Source organism: Giraffa tippelskirchi, chromosome X (assembly GCF_054371585.1).
Source record: "Giraffa tippelskirchi isolate mGirTip1 chromosome X, T2T-mGirTip1v1.2.pri, whole genome shotgun sequence".
Taxonomy (NCBI): Eukaryota; Metazoa; Chordata; class Mammalia; order Artiodactyla; family Giraffidae; genus Giraffa; species Giraffa tippelskirchi.
Genome location: NC_137289.1, coordinates 137195372 through 137217180, shown reverse-complemented (window position 1 = coordinate 137217180; position 21809 = coordinate 137195372). Strand labels below are relative to the sequence as shown.

Genomic DNA, 21809 nt, shown 5'->3' with positions numbered 1-21809 from the left:
ATGCTAGTCATGGCTTTAATACAACCTAGTCTATCAAAGTGCACTGGCCTAGTACCTGCTTGGGTTAGTCCTGTTTTAAGTAGGAAATGCTGTTCTAGAGTCTACAGTAAACCCAAGAGGCAGGCAGCATGTTCCCACATCTGTTCTGAGGCTTATTCCCATGAGTTATACGGGCGTACAATAATCAATCATTACCTATGAATTTCTGGATCCGAGCTCAACATAGTTTCATCTACATCTGCAGCTTTTTTAACTTGAATTTTTGAGAAACGCTCATGTAGAGTTATTTCAGGTGATGGAAAATAATTTGCTGCAAAAGGAAACAAAAAGTTTTATCTCAGTGTAAAACTGATTCCACTTAAAAGGTTATATATACAATAAGCACAGGAGTAAGGGACTATTAAAAAAACATCCAACCTGCTTTCTCTTAAAAATATGGGACCTAAATTTATTTCACAGACTAATGTGTAGTGCTCACATGCTTTTCCAAGCTCAAGCAACAGTAAATCGATTTATGAATGCAAAGATTTTGTTCCTATTTGGCATGCCTGCTTACTTGCCAGAGGGGAAAAAAAAATATTGGCTTTTTCAAAGAGAGGACCTTTCTTCTCCAAGGTAAGAGCTTCCTCACTGTTACTATATGTGGGAAGTAAAGCTGGCATAGAGCTCTACAGTTCACTTAGAGCAAAAATAACTCCAAAAACAACCCTGAAACATCAAAACAACTCTGAACAAATGCTAAATGCTGTGGTTACATATCACAGAAGGCTTCCTAACGCCATTTTACTTAATGTTGACTGAAGTTCATGAAGACATTCTCAAAGTGGCTATGCTACAAGCTTTGAACAGAATAGAGAGAAAGATAATACACTTGACCCATGAGAAAGCTACTTAAGCAATCCTTTTCCCTAATGTACTATTCCTGTTCTGGGACAATCTCCTGGGTTTTTCTGCAATACCAGCTTCTTTTTTGCCAAGGACCACACTTCCTTTGGGTGAGAGGGGCTGGAATTGAGAAGGTGAACTGTTTCAAACTGCATCCTTTAAAGTAAATATATGCCTTAGTTTGAGGGCTGCAGAGAAAATAATTCATTTGCAAAATGTTTTATGAAGGTAAGAAAGATCAACACAATCATCTAGTAAGAAATATAAAATTAAAATTTTGAAATTCTTGAAAGATTCTAGCTTATAATATGCAAAACTGCCTTAATTACACAGCATCAAATAAAGAAAGTTATTCTACATGACTAAATTTTCCAATTAATGGAAACTGGCCAGAAGCAAAAGCAAAACACAACTCAATGAAAACCTTTAAAATATTTATTATGCAATTCCCTGACATCATTCATAAAGTGTTTACTGATCACTTAGCATCACCCTTATGGCACAAAGTCCCAGTAACGCCCTTGGGGGCTTTAGGAATATGACCAAATGACCTACACTTCCAGATTTCTCGAGTTTCTTGAGTTTCATATCTGGCTTTTGTTATTTCCTCCTTTCTACCGGGTTATCGGTTATTGTTTCTTTCTGCTCTCAGTACACCTGTCTTTTGCAGCAGCCAACCTCTTCTTTTATAATTTTCAATTTGTAATCTACTATGAGTTGAAGCACCAGGTTATTGGAACTACATAAAAAGAACAACTGGCTTGAATTAATATGTGCTACTTTCTTCAACAGATTTCCTAATTAATGATCTAACTTATAATGAAATATTAATTATTATTACAATATCAGATATTTACCTATATCTCGTGAAAAGTCAGTACATTATTTTTGCGTTATCCCTAATGTATGTGCAAAATATACCAACCTTTAACTTGATGGATTATAGTTATGATTTGCTGAGCAAATTCTCCTGTAGGTTTGTTTTCAGTATTCTGAGTTGAGTCAAGATGTTCAAACACTGGATGAAACTTTTCACTTTTCCTGCCAACAGCAACCAAATCATGTGACATCTGTCTCTCTGTGGAATAGCTAGAAGCAACCCTAGAATAATTTGTAAATGTTTAACTAAATTTGAGACTATTCACTGAGAAAATAACTTATTAAAATTAATCAAGATAACTATAAAACTAAAAATGTTTATTTTTTCTTATAATTAAGGCACTAAATTGTATGCCATAAACATGTACAATAATGAGTAGGAGAAAATAGCTATAGGCACACAGTTTTGAATTCTCCTTTTCAAATCAGAGATCATTGAGTATTTGCCACTTTAATAATAAAATCTTCAAAATTCTAACCTAAACAATTTTTACTTCAAAAAATACAGCATGGCATTGAAGACACTCAATATGCAAAATATAATCAGATTATTTTCTACTCCCAAATGTCCATAAAACTATAAAGCCAGCAAGCTGACACTATCTTGAAATACTACCATTCTTTACAAGCTGATATCAAACATAATAATGTTTCTGACTTCATAAAAATCCTTAAACCTCTATGTCAGTAATGAGCTGAGACTAGTACTTTGAAATCAAATTCTGTTTAGCTTAATAACTTACAAAGTCTCACTGAACTCTCAGAAAAACAGCCTTAGTTGTTAGCAAAGTTATGATCATGAGAAACAATGATACTGTTCACCCTAAATATATCCTTAAGGATATACTACCATTTATAATATAACCCCAACCATCTTACCATTTTAATAGTTTCTGAATCTTTATAACTTTCATTAAGCACTTTCCTGACCTTCAAGTACCATTATAAATTCATGATATGACATATAACAATTCATGCCAAACAAAGGGGCTCAGAGCTTACAAATATTAATCTTTGCAATACCTCTATGCAGAAGGTGTCATGATATTGAGACAATAGATGTCATTTGTTTTGCTTTTCATCCCCGAGGTTAAGCATTCATTTGAATGTAATCCTTCCAAATGTCATAATGGGAAAGTATACTTTATTCTAAGAATGCTACTCCTGCTTAAAACCACTCAAATTCTTCATCTGAAGGCAGTTTATGCATCAGAGAAGAAAATGCCTCATTATATATATTTATTCCTCATTTTGGACCCAAAACGGCACTAACCGCTGGCACTAACCAGCTAATATCCATCTCACTCCTCTGCATTTAACTCTGAATAGCTTCTGGCTCTTCCTAAAAAATAAGTTCATTATCCAAAGAATTGAGATTTACAACTGCTAGGGTTCTTTATGATTATGTTTCAGAATCCGAAGATAAATCCAAAAGAGAGCCCTAAAATATGTTTTAAATAATAGCAGCACCACTAGAAAAAAATATCTCTTCATACAACAAAAATCAATCAGATGGATACATTTGGGGCTGTGGGTGTACACATGCACATATTTATTTACTGATGTCACTTAACAGCCATATATCCAAAACTGCTCCAAGGTTATGAAGGGCTTAAAGATATTCTTAACTGAAAATTTTAACTCTCCTGACAAGACGGTTTTAAGTGCTTATTTTTAACTTCTCAGAGGAAAACCTTCCATCTGATTTTTCACGCTCCCTCTTAAATCAGCCTTGTTGAGATGACTCCCTGCCACGGCAGAAACATGGATGAGTGACTACGCCACAGGTTGATGCCACTGCTGTGGTTTCCTTGACTCATCAGAAAGACTTTCTTTAGAAGGCCCATTTCTCCTCCTAATTTGTTCCAAGCTTCTCACTCTATATCTGATAACTAGTAAAAGATAGTGATAAATGTTAGAAGCTAGAATGGCCCTGTAACAACCTCCACTAACAAAAGAATTACATATGCTTTCTGTTCAAAGGGTTTAATGGTACAAAAAGCTCTTCCATACCCCCAAAACAGCTTTAATTTTTTTTTACAGGAGAAAAATAAGATTTTTAAATAGAACTATAAAAATGATCTATCTATAAGGGGAAATCAGTTGATAATGGTTTTCATTGCAGTCTCAGTTTCCCCCAAGACGAAACCAGCTGATAAAGGCTTCCAGTTTTTCACCAGATAATTATTAAAATTTACTTGTAATTTATGATTACTGTCATAACTCTTATCTCCCCACTTCAAGTCCAACTCTCAATTCATAGGAATGCTGTGGTATACTTTGAAGCTATACTTAATTCTTGATATTTTAGTGTTTAAACTTACCAGTTTAAAATTTTTCTCTAGAGATACCCTGCAAGATTTTTAATAAAAAATATAAAAGTGATCATCTTTCTAGAAAATATACATGAAAAGAATATAAACTGAAATTTTGTTTTTTAAAAATAACTATATTTTTGCTATAAGGAAAAGCTTCTAGAGACTTCAAAATGCAAAATGTTCTAGGTAGTTTCATTTGCAAATTTAATCATCTCTTTGTTTATATTTTACTATTTCCTATGACATTACTGATCAACAAGTTTACAATTTCACAAAATACCCCCAAAACAAGTAGTTAAACTGAAAAGACCAAATGTTCTCATTTGAGATACATTTTAGACACTTGTAAAAATTAAAATATAGCCATCACCTGTATTCTAATACTATATCTACTACCAGTCTGATTAAATCTTCTGGGTTCTCTGTTCCCTCCCCCCACTTCACCCCAGTTTTCCTTCTCTATTTAAGGATATTTCCCCTGATGTTCATCTGAGTGTTAAGCATAACAACTAACAAAACATTAAAAAAAACTACATAAAACTTAATTTTCTCTTCTACACAGTTAAAAAACCAACTGCCTAGCAAAACAACAGTAACAAAAACCGAACCATCAAAACCAATGGATAATCTCCTGCTCTCTGGAAGTTTATAATAGGTAACAAAATTCATATGACACATGTAAAGTTTTCCTTTCTCAGTTTTATTCTAGCTAATAACTATCACAAAGCACTTTCCCAATCATAAGTTTGTTCCTGTCTTCCTAAGAACACATTTAGAATTTTTGGAGTTGAGGGAAATGGATTAGGGAGACTGCTATTCCCTTAATTCAACATCTCATTATTACTTTTTTCACAAAAGTCCCCTAACTGGCCTTGTCAACCTCAGTGCCCTTTCAAGACACCTGATAGAAGGTGGCCAGGACTGAGTGAGCCCTCTCCCAGCAGCTAATCCTGTTACATCAGGCTGGCAGTGTGGCAGTCTTACCTTCACACCTCCTGCCCTTCTATTTCCTTTCCCTAGACTGCTCAGAATGGCACAGCTCAAAGTTCCTGGGTGTGTTTTCTGCCTTTGTTAACCTATAAATATAAAAGGTCTTTCATCTCATCTCCACATGTCTAAAACACACCAACCTTCAAAGCCTAGCTCACATGTCAACTCCTGAAAGAAACCTTCCCTGAATCCCCCAGCTTGGGATCATCTGAATCATATATCACACACCACCTCACACATCACTCCACTGTGCCATGGTATTACCAACGTCATCTTCTTGCCTGTAAGACCAGAGGAGAAGAAACCTAATCCTATGTGGATCCATAGTCCCAGGGCACCTTAACAGGTTGTCTCACAGGGTAGGTCCTCAAAAAATATCTGCTGAATAAAAAAATGATAAAATGGAAAATGACCAGCACAATATAAAATGGTGAGTTTCACCTTAAAAGACGACAGATTTCAAATTTCTGAGACCAATTTAATTTTGTTTTTTAACTTTCTTAGCTTACTTCAAAAATTTTTAACTTAATTTAGATAAATTTAAATTTTTTCATTTTTTATAACAGAAAATCTCAAATATATTCAAAAGTTCAGAGAATTCTATGATGAGCCTGTCAAGTCAGCTTCAATAGTTATCAACACATGACCAACTGAAGCAGACTCATAGATCCAAGAGGAACACCCAGTTAATGTGGGCCCCAACAGGCATAGCCAGGTGACCTGCCCAATGTTATCGAACTGTGCAGTGACCCACTGGAAGACAAAGACCTATACATCCCAACGTCAAACAGAAAGTTTACCTCCCTATTCTAGGACCCCCAAGAGGTACTAAGAGAAGACCGAATGAAACACAGGAATGAAAGGGAATCTTTTCTCAATTAATTTTTGAGTTTAGAAAATGTATATGAGAAATATTAGAAGGAAAAACTCTTAGATTTTTGTGATACCTAACAGCAAGTTAGCAGGTTTGTGTATCACAAAAATATCTCCACCCAGCTTATTTTGCCTCCAGCTGAACAGTGCCCATCACAGGTAAGCTTGTGTGATTAGGTTACCTTCCTTCTATCCTAGCTGTGGTTTTTCACTCTTCCCCAGCCTAAGCAGCACCTGTTTGCTCAGAACATCAGGGATCCAGTGTCTTCTGGGGCTCATCATCCACCTTATTCCCCTTTTAGAATGGGGAAAAACTGGGTAGGGTCAGGGATGCCCTCTCTGTGTCTCTTCACTGGGAAATAAAAGGATTAAATGCAAATGTGGCTGAGGCAGTCAGTCCAACGTTGCCTTCACTAGCCAGCCTTCTCATTCCAGATGCCTACAGCCAGCACCTGGGAAGTCAAAGGAGCCTCAGTGCAGGCCCACCTGCCCCAGCTTACTCTTCTCTGGAGACTGGCATGCCCTCCTTCCCTCCTCTCACCACCTTCCTAGCCTGACCAAGGTTCAGTCTCTCACCTATTCTGTCCAATATTAAACCAAAACTCCCTTCATCTGCCCCATGGCTTTCAGATGTCTACAACAGTGAGTGCTTGGAGTTCATGACAACCTTAGTACAGATTTTCATATTGTGATGCTCTTAACTTCATCCTGAAACATACAATTATGACTCATATGTAACTTCTATCTCTGATAATGCAGTTTCTGACAAAGTAGGTCACTAGAAGGTCACCAGGTCAACTAGGCTTCTATTTCTCAACATCAAATTATAAAATTAACAGTGTTCAGCATCTCTAATGAGGTCTACTAAAATAAAATCCTTCAAAATTGTTACTTCTATTGGCTTTGTTGACGGAAGTATTAACTATGCACTGAACATTCAAGAAGTGTCACCTACTGCTATTCTAGATACAAACTAATACCTAGAAAAATCACTAGGTGATAACCACATGTTTTCAACTGCACTGATAACTCAAAGAAAATGTATCAAAACCTGACCCAAGCTAAGAGAGTAAATGAATGTATAAAATGAACTGCCTTATTAGTATCTCAAAAAAAGTGGATACTCTAGATTTTAACCAACAAATAACCTGTCTGCACTCTATGATTATTTCAGTCTTAATTAAGCAGAAGAAAATCTAATTTATGTTAGGAGTTGCGAACATGGCTCAGTTGAGGGTATTAACTATTAATACCTTTGTTTTATGGACACTTCATCAGTCCACACAACTAAATTCAACCCCACAAAATTCTCCCACAACTCATTCATCAGTTAATAATTACAATCAGAGAGAAAGATTTTTGTTGATTATGATGCACTGCCATACTGAAAAGATGCATATATTTATTAAGAAAGATCACTAGGTGACAACCATATGTTTTCAACTGCACTGCTAACTCAAAAAACATGTATTAAAACCTGACCCAAGCTAAGAAAGGAAACGAATGTATAAAATGAACCACCATTTATACATTTTAAACAAATGTATAAAATGAAGAACGAAGATTCTTCAAGTCTTTAGAAAGAACTTACAGTGAAGCTTTTTATTACACAAACCATTCTACAGGTCCTTGTCAGGTAATTCAAACATGTACTGACAGGTCCCACTAATGGGCCATGAAATTCACAAAAAAGACAGTTTATAAGTTCAAAACAAAAGGTACAGCAGCCTCAATTTTAGGAAGCTCATTTTTGTGACAAATGATGAAGATCGAGCTTCTATTTCTCAACATCAAGTTATAAAATTAACAGTGTTTAGCATCTCTAATGAGGTCTACTAAAATAAAATCCTTCAAAATTGCTACTTCTAGCATTCTTTAAAAATGTTATAGCCAATTTATTAATTCTAATTTAAGTATAAAACATTTCTTTATTAAATATTTAAAAACTCAAGATTTTAACTTTTATTTTTAAATTACTTTTACTATTATTTTAAAATTCAAAGTTTTTGTGATTTTACTTTTATGTAAAAATTCAAGATTTTTGTGATTTGATTGCATGTAATTTTACCTCAAAAGAAAAGAAGAACTGTAAACAAATATTAAATACTGAAATATGTAAAGGTGAATGTACTTGTATCTTCTGCATTTCAATGTGGTGAAAAATTAAGATGGAATAATAGATGAACAGATGTTATTACAAAGTAGAGTAAAATGTTAATTGTAGACTCTAGGTGGTGGGTATATGGGTGTCGACTGTACAGTTCTTTCAACTTTTCTGTATGTTTGAACATTTTCATAATATAAGGTTAGAAAGAGAAAAATCTTAAGGTAAGATCCTTAAACTTGATGCTTAGAGCAGCCTTTATACTCTTAAGAACTAGTAGAGCCTTTATACTCTTAAGATTAAGAACTAGTAGGAAATATAGCACAAAGTGACTTAAGACATATTATATGAAATAGAATGTTGCCGTTTAGTCACTAAGTCATGTCCGACTCTTTTGCGACCCCATGGACTGTAGCCCACCAGGCTCCTCTGTCCATGGCATTTCCCAGGCAAGATTACTGGAGTGGGTTATGACAACCATATATAAAAGTAGTCCCAAAAAGCTGTATCAAAATATTAATAAAATGGTCCTAGGGTAGTAGGATTATGGGTGATTTCCCCCTCCCCTCTATTTGTCCAACTTCTTCTAATATAATCATATTTACAAATTCTTTCTGTGTACATATAAATATACATATGTATATTTTAAGATATTTTTGCAAGTACAATGAATGTAAAAAAATATCAGGGAAAGGGACTGTCAAATCTAACTCTAAAGAAAGAAACAAATATATTTTGTTTTTTTTTCACAAAAAAAAAAAGACTATGGGTTTACCACCCTCACTTTTACATTCTAACCTTGGATTTTGTCCCCTCTAGTTTTTTATTCAAATACAGATACGAGTCAACTGTGAACATAAATGCACCAAATCAACATGGTACATCACTTTTTAATTCACGTACTGGTAGTGTATTAAGATAACAAACAGACTAGTTGATGCATCCAAGTGTCAGTGCCTTATTATTCTCAGAATCCATAAACAGAGGTAATAGAACAAAGCATGCAATCTACTTTAGGGGACTAAAACCTATTACGAAAGTAGTGTTTTTTGTTAAAGTCTCATTAAGCGCTAAGCCAAATGTCTTACAAATTGGCCTTTTTCTAGACTCTAGCCTAATTCCTCTACCTAGGAGAAGCTAGGTGGTTGAGCACCACTCTTTTTGAGATGGTAGCAAGAACCACGTTAAGTCATTCACCTCCTTGAGACACAAGGGGACATATAGATTTGAGCCCCAGGCATGGACTCAGATCTAAGTCACTTCATCTCTCACAGCCTCACAGTCTTTCTCCATAGTAGTATCAGGGCCTGCTGAAAGGTCCCTTCCAGGCCAAAAATTCTCTGAATTTCATACAACAGGGAAAACAGGCTTTGAGAAACTGAGCAAGGAATAGGTCTCCTTGAACACTTCCTGGCCTATTTGTGGATATAGAAAATGTGGAAACATAAAAACATGTAAATTCATGCGGAGGACCAACTCCATAGAATGCCCTGCACCCCAAAAGCATCTTGAGATACAAACACAGAAACAAACATGACATCATCCTATATTACTAAATCACGGGATTAATCCCCATTACAGGGCTTTTTTTGAAAAATCAGGCAATCCCCGTCCCCTCACTTGATGAACTCTAAACACACTATGAACTCTATTTTCAAAGCTAAAGTAAAGGTGGCAGAAACAGTTATTATACATCATTAAGAAAAAAATGGAGATAATACCTGGATGTATTCTGTATTTGCGTCACATCTACTTTAACTGTAAGTGATTTCTTCCTAAGAAAGATAGATGAAGGTTTTAAGTCGGAATCACTATTATCAAGTTGGTTACGGGAAGAGTTGCTCTCTTTACTGCCAGCCCTTTCATCCTTTCTTTTGTCCTTCCATGTGTCCTTACAGGATCTCAAATCAACATCGCTTTTATCTGAGTGGGTTAAGGTAGTGCAGTCTTTCTTAGATGGCTTAGAAGATTCTCTGACTTGCCCACCTTCAGTCTCTCTCCCTCTTCCAGCATGAGAACAACTGGACTCTCTATTCACAGGGCCTTTTTGAGAACCCAGTTTTCTATCTTCCTCCTTAGGGTACTTCTGAGCTCTTCCATCATAAAAGTCCTTGTCGCCATCTGAGGTCTTCCAATATTTGTGGCGAGAATCACACGATACCTTGGCTCCTGAACTGGTCTCTGGGAATTCCCTTGGAGCATGTCGATGAGTTTGGGTTTCGAGGTTCCGCTGATCTTTCTTCTCTTGGTAAGGAGAAGAAAAATGCCTAGATTTCCACTGCGGACTCCTGGCAGGCTCTCTGTTTTCATACCTCTCCACATCTTGAGGTCTTTTTGATGTGTGTCCATATTTTCTGAAATCATGATCCTCAGGATACCTGTGTTGACATAAAACAGTTTACACTTGCACTAGAGAGAAGAAAGTAAGAATTTATATGTGTGGAATGTTGGGCAGCATAGCTTTAAATGCAAAATGTAGTGGAAAGTTAACCTACAATCCCTTAAGCCAACTCATAGACACACAGGTACTTCAAGAAAATAGCATCTTTTTAAAAAATATATTCTAGCCATCTACATGATTTACTCGAAAAATAAACACTTCACTACTATCAGTAGACCAAAACTACACTGCAATGCTTTTAATCTTTTAGACAAAAGCTTTTCAAGGTTATCTTCAACCATAAAGTAAACAGACTATTTCATTTGAGGCTTTATATCAAATTATGCTAGTTTAGTGTTTTTCTATACCTCTTCTGAAAAGAGCTCCTTTTCTCAAAATCTTCAGAGAATCTTCTAAGTGACTGAGAGTATTTTTCATCTTGTATCCTCTGGTGCCTCGGTTCATCTTCGTGCCAATATCCTTCGAATCTAAAAGAATCTGTTGTTGATCTCATAGGTGGTGTCCCTCCTCTTCCACTTCCTCTATTTCGGTGGTCATCAGGAATATACCTTCCTTGTGCTTTCTGGGGATAACAACTCTTCTGGTGCTCTTTGTAGGATATATCTTCTGAGTGTCTGGGCAGATATTGAGCTCTTCTGTTACTATCATCTCTTCTTTCTGGTAAATATACTTGGGAAGGCTTATAAGTAGAAAATTCTTCTGAAGCGTTTCCTCTTATGTTTGGGGAAGGTGATCTATGTTCGTAAGATCGGTAATATGTATTTTCACGAGAAGAAATTCTTGGTTTACTCTGTCCATGTTTCTCATTGTCTATTCTCCAAGTGATGGGTCTTTTTGGATCCTTCCTATAGTCGTAGCCATAATACTCATATCTTTGCTTGTAGTGTTCAGAACTTCTAGGCACTGGTGATAAAGACCTAGGTAAACAAATACAGAAAAATCCATTGAAAGACATTCAAAGACAATACACTTAGTCCATTCAAAGACAATACACTAAGTTGGTCTTAACAGTGACTTATCCAAATAAAATGTTTGCTTTCCCCTGCCTCTTCCACTCAAATTCAATTCATCAGTATTTGATATCTGTATTCTAAATTGTTCACTTGGGAGCCTGACTATGTTTCTGCCCAATTCAACACACATACTCTTTTCATCTGAACTAATGTACCCCATGTACATATGAAAATGGGCTGAGCACAGCCATCCTACTGGAGGAGGACCAGCTTAGGTACACAGCAGGATCCATTTTGGAAGATTGCTGACAGCAAAGTTCTGGCAAAAGGGCCCGTCAACAAAAGCTTACATCAGGTTCCATGGTCAAGTAAGAAATAAGGAGAAAGACGGTTAGATTCACACAATTAAGTGTGCAGGAGAGTCTCTGGAAAACTGAACATAATCTCTGAAATCAAAATAGATTTTAAGAGTTTATGTTGCATATCAAATCCACACTCAGACCCCAAACTGATCCCACAGTTTCCCTAACTGATTGTCTATTCTCTCTACTAAGGTTATATCAAGTAGCAAAAACTACATTTTTAAACAGCATGTGGAGGTGGTGGGAGGAAGAGGACCTTAAGAGGTGGACCTCATGCTTAGTCCCTCCAGTAATACTAATGACATGAATAAGTTTTATTTCCCAGACCTGTCCCCTTATATATAAAATGAAGGAAGTGCTGTTGAACCAGAGCTTTTAATTCTGTGAATGTGTGCTTTAGTGCAGCTATAATGCTCTCCAGGGACAGCACATCCTTTCTACAACTACCTTCTCTAACACCTGAGCACTGCCAACATGGAATCTTTCATTCCCGCTGAGGAGGAAGGCTTCTGTATCTGAGAACACCAGTCTTCAGGTTAAGAGAGAGAAGTACTACCATCTGGTTCAAATATGCACCTGGGGACCTTTCCTCCCATCTGACTTGTCCAATCTCCCAACTTCCTCCCTGAGAGTTTAATGTCTTCTAACCAATGTGGCAGCTACCTTTGCAGTTTTTGTTATCACCACCCCCTGCAGCAGCTGCCATGGAGTTGAAACAACCATGAGTAAAACTCTTTCCATTTGGTGACATGTCTGGGTTCTCCCTACAAGAAAGGAGGCTGATTTATCTTCCTCATGTACATACCGGGACTTATACACTGGATTTGACAATCTCTCCCTCTAGAGTCACCAAGCTAGATGCACTGGCAGGTGCATTATTCAGCTGAAACAGAGACTCTGTCATCCAGCTGGCTGCAGCTCTTCACAGGAAAAAGCAACTGAAGACCATGAGGACTTCCTGGAACGCTCCATCTTTTCTACTGCTAAGGAGAAAAGCTGCCAGCCAGAGGCTGAGGTCTTCCAGACTGACGAAATACTCAATCTCTTACTTTAATCCTTACCTCACATTGAGTACTGCTTTGATATTATACCTCATATCAGGGTTCTATTGCACAGAGCCCCTTTCTTCTGAAGGAGATTGCTGGAATAGTGGCTATCATTTTCAGTTCTCCTAAAGAGACAGAAGAGACCCAAGGAGTCTGTTGGGAGACTCCATGGCTCTTTAGTGCTCTGCACGCCTTCTGAGCTTCTGTTTCAAGGAAAACTCCCTGGAAAGACAGGGACAGGGCCTCCCTAAGGGGCAGAGAGCCAATGTGTTTGCTGTCCTGGATAACAAGATAATGTCTCCTCCAAGGCAAAGGCTGGGCAGGATTCCCTGCTGTCCTTAATGGGGCTTGGGTTCCTCAGCTGTGTCAGCACCTCCCACCCTCAGAGGACTAGAGGTAATGTGTGTGTGTGTGTTAGTTGCTCAGTTGTGTCTGACTCCATGGTTGTGATCCCAAAGACTGGGGCCCACCAGGCCCCTCTGTCCATGGAACTTCCCAGGCAAGAGTACTGGAGTGGGTTGCCATTTCCTTCTCCAGGGGATCTTCCTGACACAAGGATCGAACCCGGGTCTCCTACACTGCAGGCAGACTGTTTACTGTCTGACCCCCTAGGGAAGACAGAGGTAATGGGAGCACAGGAACATAAAGCTCAGCAGCCTGCTGCACATGAGTAATAAAGGCTTTTGTCTCTGATCCAAGAGTGCCTTGTGACACGCTAATCTGTTAGCTTGCAAGTAGGGAATGATAGCAGACCCTTTAGAGTTGGTGACAAAGAGTTCTGAGAAGGCACCCAGAAATCAGGCACTAAGCTTGGCAGGGTCTTTTGTGCCACCTCACCAGAGCCCACTGCAAAAGGGTGAAACAAATGACCTCTGTGAGGCCCTCCATGTTCAAACCACTTACTTCTTTGCATTCCCTTTTCTTTCTGAAGCTCTTCCACATTACAATTTGGTCTTGAAAATGACAAAATGAAAACTGTTGAAGCACATTTCAAACCCATGCTTACTCTGCTTAACTAAGGACTGCTCACCTGTGCCTCCACCTGGGGGATCTAGAGCGTGACCGTGCCATCCTTTGACATGTGAGCCACTATCCTCTTTTTACACTGCAAAGAAACACAGGATTAGCAAGTTTGTAGAAAGGGCCTGCTCCAAAAACAGTGAACGCCACTGACAAAAAGTAACTTAAGCCCTCTGTGCCTCAATTTCCTTATAGGACCCAGCTTATTGGAATGTTGTAAACATAAAATCAATTAGATCAAAGGTAAGAAAGTTTTTTCTGTAAAAGGCCAGAGGATAACTGTTTCAGATTTTGCAGTTCATATAAGGTCTCCATCACATTATATTCTTCAAAAAAAAAAATTAAAAAATGTAAAAATCACTTGTAGCTCAAGGACCACACAAAAATAGGCCCCAAAGGCTAGACGCATTGTAGTTTGATGATCCCTGAGTTAAGTCATGAAAAGAGCTCAGAATACTGCCTGGCACACAGCAACTGCTAAATAAGTGTTTCAAAAAGAGGGAACACTCCCACAAAATTCCTCTGAGCACAACCACTACTACTCCTCCTCACCTTTCACCGTTGGTTATGTACATATAGCTGCAGTTACGTTCATATCATCACAGTCAAAATATTTAGGAATACTTGATGATATATCCCACTTTTAAAATCGTTAGATAATAAGAATTACAATGCCTAATTATCATACTCAATTATCACCTAACTTCCACCAGATAAACATACCAAAACTTAAGCATGATTAGACATTTAGTTTGCTTCTGTTTTCTAAAACAAATAATGTCAAATAAGTTAATTTTAGAAAACATATAAACTAGGTTTTAAAAATATATTTCAGTCTTTAAAAGAAACTGGTAGATTTAGGAACTGAATTTTTATAAAAAACACATTTGGCTATAATCTTTTATATTAGTTGTTTTTAGCGCAAGTTGCTCAGTCGTGTCCAACTCTTTGCGACCCCATGGACTATACAGTCCATGGAATTCTCCAGGCCAGAATACTGGAAGCTGTTCCCTTCTCCATTTCAGTAATCTTCCTCAGTTCTGATACTATAGTTAAGTAGTGCCCAACAAACTGGACCCAATCCCCTGGTGGCTTTCAAAATTATTGCCATGGGTCCATGAATAATACACATAGCTACCAAAAACAGACTACAGAATGAATAAGGGTATGTTTCACATATTAGAACCTCTATTTTGGAAATTTCTGAAGATACTATAGCCACTGTTAAAAATATAAATGACTTTTTGTCACTACGAAGTTTTATCACTGACTAATACAAAAAGTACAACCATAACTATGTGAACATAGGTTTGAAAATGGAGTTCTCATAGTCAAACATTTGCAAACTATTGCTATAATAAATTTCAGAAGAAAGTAAAAGCACGTAAGGTCAAAGGACTTCAACCAGATCACTCACCAGAATCACATTCAATTCAATTCAGTTATACACTGGTTCTTTTCAAAAAAAATTGAGGCTAGGAAAAATTAGTTCAGATGTACTATGAAATTAAGACACTAAAGCAGAAAGTGTTTTCTTCTGAAAGTGAAGTTTCTCAGTCATGTCTGACTCTTTGCGACCCCAGAGACTGTAGCCTACCAGGCTCCTCTGTCCATGGGATTTTTCAGGCAAGGGTACTGGAGTGGGTTGCCATTTCCTTCTCCAGGGGATCTTCCCAATCCAGGGACTGAACCAGGGTCTCCCACATTGCAGGCAGACACTTTACCATCTGAGCCACCAGGGAAGCCCGGTGTTTTCTTAGTAACTAAAAATATAAAAATGGGGGGGATGGGGGAAGGGATAGTTAGGGAGTTTGGGATGGACATGCACACAACGCTTTTATTTAAAATGGATAAACAACAAGGACCTACGATATAGTACATGAAACTCTGCTCAATGTTATGTGGCAGCCTGGATGGGAGGAGAGTTTAGGGGAGAATGGATACATGTATATGTATGGCTGAGTCCCTTCCCTGTTCACCTGAAACCATCACAACATTGTTAATCAGCTATGCATGAGTGCTTAGTCGCTTTAGTCATGTCCAACTCTTTGCGACCCTATGGACTGTAACCCACTGGGCTCCTCTGTCCATGGGATTTTCCTGGCAAGAATAGGGGAGTGAGTTGCCATGTCCTCCTCCAGGAAGTCTTCCCAACCCAGGGATTGAACCCGTGTCTTCTGTGTCTCCTGCATTGTAAGCGGATTCTTTACCGCTGAGCCACCAGGGAAGGCCCTAATCAGTTATGCTACTGCTGCTGCTAAGTCACCTCAGTCGTGTCCGACTCTGTGCGACCCCATAGACGGCAGCCCAGCAGGCTCCCCCTTCCCTGGGATTCTCCAGGCAAGAACACTGGAGTGGGTTGCCATTTCCTTCTCCAATGCATGAAAGTGAAGTCGCTCAGTCGTGTCCGACTCTTAGCAACCCCATGGACTGCAGCCTACCAGGCTCCTCCGTCCATGGGATTTTCCAGGCAAGAGTACTGGAGTGGGGTGCCATTGCCTTCTCCGTAATCAGTTATAACCCAATACAAAATAAAAAGTTTAACAAAAGAAAAATATATATAAAAATGTATTCATTTAACAAATGTCACTGAGTACATATTATTTGCCAGGCACTGTTCAAGGGAGACAGCAGTGAAGAGAAACAGAAAAAAGTTCCTGCCCTCTTGGAGCTTACATTCTACTGAAGGAACTTGTAATTTAATTAAAGAAGTTTTGGGTACATACCTATTAAATTGAACAAAAATAATAAGCCTAAAGGTTGTACGGGAGACACCAAACACAGTTGATTATCATGAAAAAGTATAATTTTCCCAGAGGGTAATTTTTTAATCCATTTTTTGTAAAACATTTATTGAGATAAAATTCACATATCGTACAACTCACCTATTTCAAGTGTACAGTTCAGTGTTTTTCAGTATATTCACAGGGATTTGTAACCACCACCACAATCTAATTTTAGAATATGTGATTCTTTGTGATTGGCTCTTTCCTTTAGCATAATGCTTTCAAGGGTTTTACTATTATCAGTACTTCATCGTCTCATGGTTGAATAATATCCCACTTTATGGGTATACCACATTTTGTGATTCATTTATCTCTCAATGGATATTTGGGTTGTTTCTATTTTGGGGGCTATTATGAATAATGCTACCATGAACATTTGTGTACAAGTTTTTGTGTAGACAAAGTTTTTCAATTCTCTTGGGCATAAACCTAGGAGTGGAATTCCTGGGTCATACCATCACTCAATGTTTAACTTCTTGGGAGACTGCCAAAGTTTTCCAAAGAAGCTACATCATTTTACATTCCCATAAGCAGTGTATGAAGGTTCCAATTTTTCTACATCATCATCAACATTTGTTATGGTCTGTCTTTTCCACTATAGTCATCCTAGTGAGGGTGAAGTGGTACCTCACTGTGGTTTTGATTTGCATTTCCCTAATGACTTCACTTTCACTTTTCCCTTTCATGCACTGGAGAAGGAAATGGCAACCCACTCCAGTATTCTTGCCTGGAGAATCCTAGGGACGGCGGAGCCTGGTGGGCTGCCATCTATGGGGTCGCACAGAGTCGGACATGACTGAAGCGACTTAGCAGCAGCAATGATGGGTAATCTCAAAATATGTAAGAAATTATGAAGCTAATCATGCCTACTTTCCTTTAATCTAATAATTTCAGTTTAAATGTGTTATTCTAAGACAATAATTTAAAAGAAAAAAGCAGCTATATATACTAAGATGTTTATATCAGCTTAATTTAAAATAGGAAAGAAAAAAATCCACCCAAACTAATTATAATGCAAATGCCCAACAGTCAATAAAAGAGTAAACAAATTTAAAATATATACATCTAGTCAATCCCTACCTTTCTCCTAGCCTTATATGTCTTTTCCTTCACATATCTTATTAGTTCACCACAGCAAATGACTTGCTTTTCCCTCATCATGCCATTCTGTTCATACCACACAGATGGCTTTCACTCACTTTGCCTGACAAACCCTTATTCTTTCAGGACTCTTTGACCATCATCTCCCTGAAATTTTTTCCCTGACTTTCTTTTTTTCCCCCTTAAGTTCCTTTCTTTTTGGGAATTCTGAGTTTATTCTACAATTCTGTCAATACATTGTGATTATTTAATATAACTATTTATATCTCAATAGGCAAAAGACTCCAAACAGCACATCACAGAACACAAAACTCAAATGACCTATGGACATCTGAGATGTTCAACCTCAATAGTAACTGAGTAAATACCAATTTAGATCATAACCATTCCACACCTGTCAGAATGACCACAAAAAAATGGAAGTTGCATATTTCACAGTGTTGGTGAGGTTGTGGAATGATAGAGATGTCGTACACTGCTAAGCAGGTGTACGACCTGCTTATAACCAGTTTGGAAGGGGTTGGCAGTACCCGTTAAACTTGAACATGCTCATTTTCCATGAACTAGCAATTTCACTCAGGGATAGAGCTTAGAACAGTGGCTCCCCAACTTTAGTGCGAGGAAGAGTTACCTGAAAGGTTAGCTACAACACAGAATGCTGAGCCCTCCTCTGGGATGGGCCCTATTTCTAGCAAGTTCCCAGGTGATGGAGATTCTGCTGGTCCCGGGACTATAAAACTACTGGTTTACTCAAAATGGATTAAAGATCTAAATGTAAGACCAGAAACTATAAAACTCTTAAGAGGAAAACATAGGCAGAACACTCTCTGACATAAATCACAGCAAAATCCTCTATGACCCACCTCCCAGAGTAATGGAAACAAAACCAAAAATAAACAAATGGGACCTAAATAAACTTAAAAGCTTTTGCACAACGAAGGAAACTATAACCAAGGTGAAAAGACAGCCTTCAGAATGGGAGAAAATAATAGCAAATGGAGCAACTGACTAAGAATTAATCTCCAAAATATACAAGCAATTCATGCAGCTCAATACCAGAAAAATAAACGACCCAGTCAAAAAGTAGGCCAAAGAACTAAACAGACATTTCTCCAAAGGCATAAAGATGGCTAACAAACACATGAAAAGATGCTCAACATCACTCATTATTAGAGAAATGCAAATCAAAACCACAATGAGGTACCATCTCACACTGGTCAGAATGGCTGCCATCGCAAAGTCTACAAACAATAAATGCTGGAGAGGGTGTGGAGGAAAGGGAACCATCTTACAATGCTGGTGGGAATGCAAACTAGTACAGCCACTATGGAGGACAGTGTGGAGATTCCTTAAAAAAATGGAAATAGAACTGCCATATGACCCAGAAATCCCACTGCTGGGCATACACACTGAGGAAACCATAATTGAAAGAGACACATGTACCCCAATGTTCATTGCAGCATGGTTTACAATAGCTAGGACATGGAAGCAACCTAGATGTTCATCGGCAGATGAATGGATAAGGAAGTTGTGGTATATACACACAATGGAATATTACTCAGCTATAAAAAAGAACACCTCTGAGTCAGTTCTAATGAGGTAGATGAAACAGTGAAGTAAATCAGAAAGAGAACCACCAATACAGTATATTAATGCATACATGTGGAAGTTAGAAAGACAGTAACGATGATCCTATATGCAAGGCAGAAAAAGAGACACAGATGTAAAGAACAGACTTTTGAAATATGTGGGAGAAGGCGAGGGTGGGATGATTTGAGAGAATAGCACTGAAATATGTATAGTACCATATGCAAAATAGATGACCAGTGCAAGTTCAATGCATGAAGCAGGGCACTCAAAGCTGGTGCTCTGGGACAACCCAGAGGGATGGGGTGGGGCGAGAGGTGGGAGGGGGGTTCAGGATAGGGAAACACATGTGTACCTGTGGGTAATTCATGTCAATGTATGGCAAAAACCACCACAATATTTTAAAGAAATTATCCTCCAATTAAATTCATTAATAAAAAAAGAAAAACTACTGGCTTAAATGGAAAGGTATAGGTCACTTGGGAGAAAATGTTTACAAGTGAGATTTACTGGTTATGTGATAAAAAGAAGTATTACTTAGAATATTTTCCTCTGCCAATATGAAAATTAGCTTTATTAAAATTCAAACTATTCACTTAAAATTAGTGAATTTTATTGCATATAAGTTATACCTCAAAGCTGCAAAAAAAAAAAAAAAAAAAGCTTTGGGGTGATGAAAGTGCTGTAAGATTAGACCAGATATTATGGAGATGATTGCACAATTCTGCTAACTATCACTATCAAAAATCATTCAACTGTACATTTTAAACCTGTAAAAATATATCTCAACAAAGGTTTTTTTAAGGTAACTTTGTTTGCATTTGCTTTTTTGGGTTCATCAGCTAGTAATGATTAGTAGTGGCTCAGGGACTTAATGCATAAGAGAAGAGAATTCATTTAAACTCTAGAGCTAAGATGGTTTTTACATTTTTAAAGCATTGTTTAGAAAGAAGAAGAAGAATATGCAACAGAGACTGTATGTGGCCCACAAAGTCTAAAATATTTACTATTTGCTGCTGAGCTTAATTGCTCAGTCGAGTCTGACTCTTTGCGACCCCATGGACCGTAGCCCACCAGGCTCCCCTGTCCATGGGGATTCTCCAAGCAAGAATTTACTATCTGGTCCTTGACAAAAAGATTGCCAATCCCTGAATGAAACTGGGTAGGACAGCAGGTCCTTGCATGCTCCACTGAGCTTCCCAAGTGGCTCAGAGATAAAGAATCTGTCTGTCAATGCAGGAGACGTGGGTTTGATCCCTGGGTTGGGAATATCTGCTGGAGAAGGAAATGGCAATCCACTCCAGTATTTTTTTTTAAATCAAGTCATGAAAAGACATGAAGAAATCTTTTTTTTTTTTCCCGAAGTATACTTGATTTACAATGTTGTGTTTAATTTCTGCTGTACAGCAAAAGGACTCAGTTATACATACATATATATTCTTTTTCACATTTTTCCTGTATAGTTTATCACAGGTTATTGAATACAGTTCCCTGTGCTATACTGTAGGACTTTCTTGTTTATTCATCCTGTATAGGATAGTTTGCATGTGATGGTCCCAAACTCCCAGTCCATCCCTCCCCCATATATTCTTGCCAGGGAAACCTCACAGACAGAGGTCGCAAAGAGTCAGACACAATTTAGTGACTAAACAAAACACCTGTGACTAGCAAAGGACAGAGCTAGAGAGGAAAAAAAGAAAAAGAAACACCAGCAGAGTTTGTGACTGGGGAGAAGGAGGTATCAATAACAAAAGAGAAATTCATTTATACTGTTCCTTCAGAGTGAACCCTTTAAAGGCAGTGAATGAATCTGTGTGCCCTTGAACATAGAAAGATGACTGGACAACAGGATTATCCACTCCCAGGAGGATGCTGAAGGGGATGCTGGTACCAAACAAGGCCATTCCTGCCAGGACAGCACTGGACACATCCCCTCACCTGCCTGAAGGGCCGAGCTCCAGCAGTTCTGCTCTCCTTCCATAGCATCACCTCCCTTCCCCATTAGGTCCCTCCCATCACCATACAACCTCTCTCTCCATTTACAAACAAAATCCTCAAAGGGCTGCCTGTATACCACAATCATTCTCTCACATTCTTCTCCTCCCATTCTACTTGTCCCCTCACCAATCTACCTTTCCACTCCACCAAACTGCTCTAGCCAAGATCACTAACAAACTCCATGCTAAATCCTATGGTTCTTTTCCCTCTTTCTCCTGGATCTAATTGCAGTACCAGATGGTTAATCACACCTTCCTCCCAGAAACATTTTCTGCACTTGGATTCCAGAATGCTACACTTTCCTGGTTTTCCTCATACCTCTAACAATGCTTTCTGTCTCCTTTACTGGTTTTTCCTTATCTCCCTCCTCACCATCCTGATCCCTAAATAGTGAAGCCAGTCTTCCTCTAAATAGTGACTTCAGTCTGACTTTTCATTGTCTACACTCTCTTCCCAGTCTGCACTTTTCTTCAATCTCATGGCTTTAAATACTCTCTATGTCTTAA

At 38.1% G+C, this 21809-nt stretch overlaps 1 protein-coding gene across 21 annotated transcripts in view; it reads right to left on the bottom strand.

The window, feature by feature from the left end:
• Window positions 1-21809, bottom strand: part of BCLAF3 (BCLAF1 and THRAP3 family member 3) — a 53292-nt gene that overhangs the window by 22123 nt on the left and 9360 nt on the right. For 12 of the 21 annotated variants that reach the window (XR_014075882.1, XR_014075884.1, XM_081566017.1 and 9 more), the window contains 5 exons: window positions 13842-13916; window positions 10798-11367; window positions 9771-10427; window positions 1811-1926; window positions 196-310 (listed from right to left, as the gene is read on the bottom strand). Coding sequence is in view for 19 of the 21 variants with exons in the window: in XM_081566017.1 (XP_081422143.1) it covers window positions 196-310; window positions 1811-1926; window positions 9771-10427; window positions 10798-11367; window positions 13842-13882 (1499 nt within the window). In the remaining 2 variants the exon portion in view is untranslated. Of the gene's footprint in view, window positions 1-195; window positions 311-1810; window positions 1987-9770; window positions 10428-10797; window positions 11368-13841; window positions 13917-21809 lie in introns of all 21 variants that reach the window. The other 9 variants (XM_081566010.1, XM_081566012.1, XM_081566007.1 and 6 more) reach the window with 1 other exon arrangement.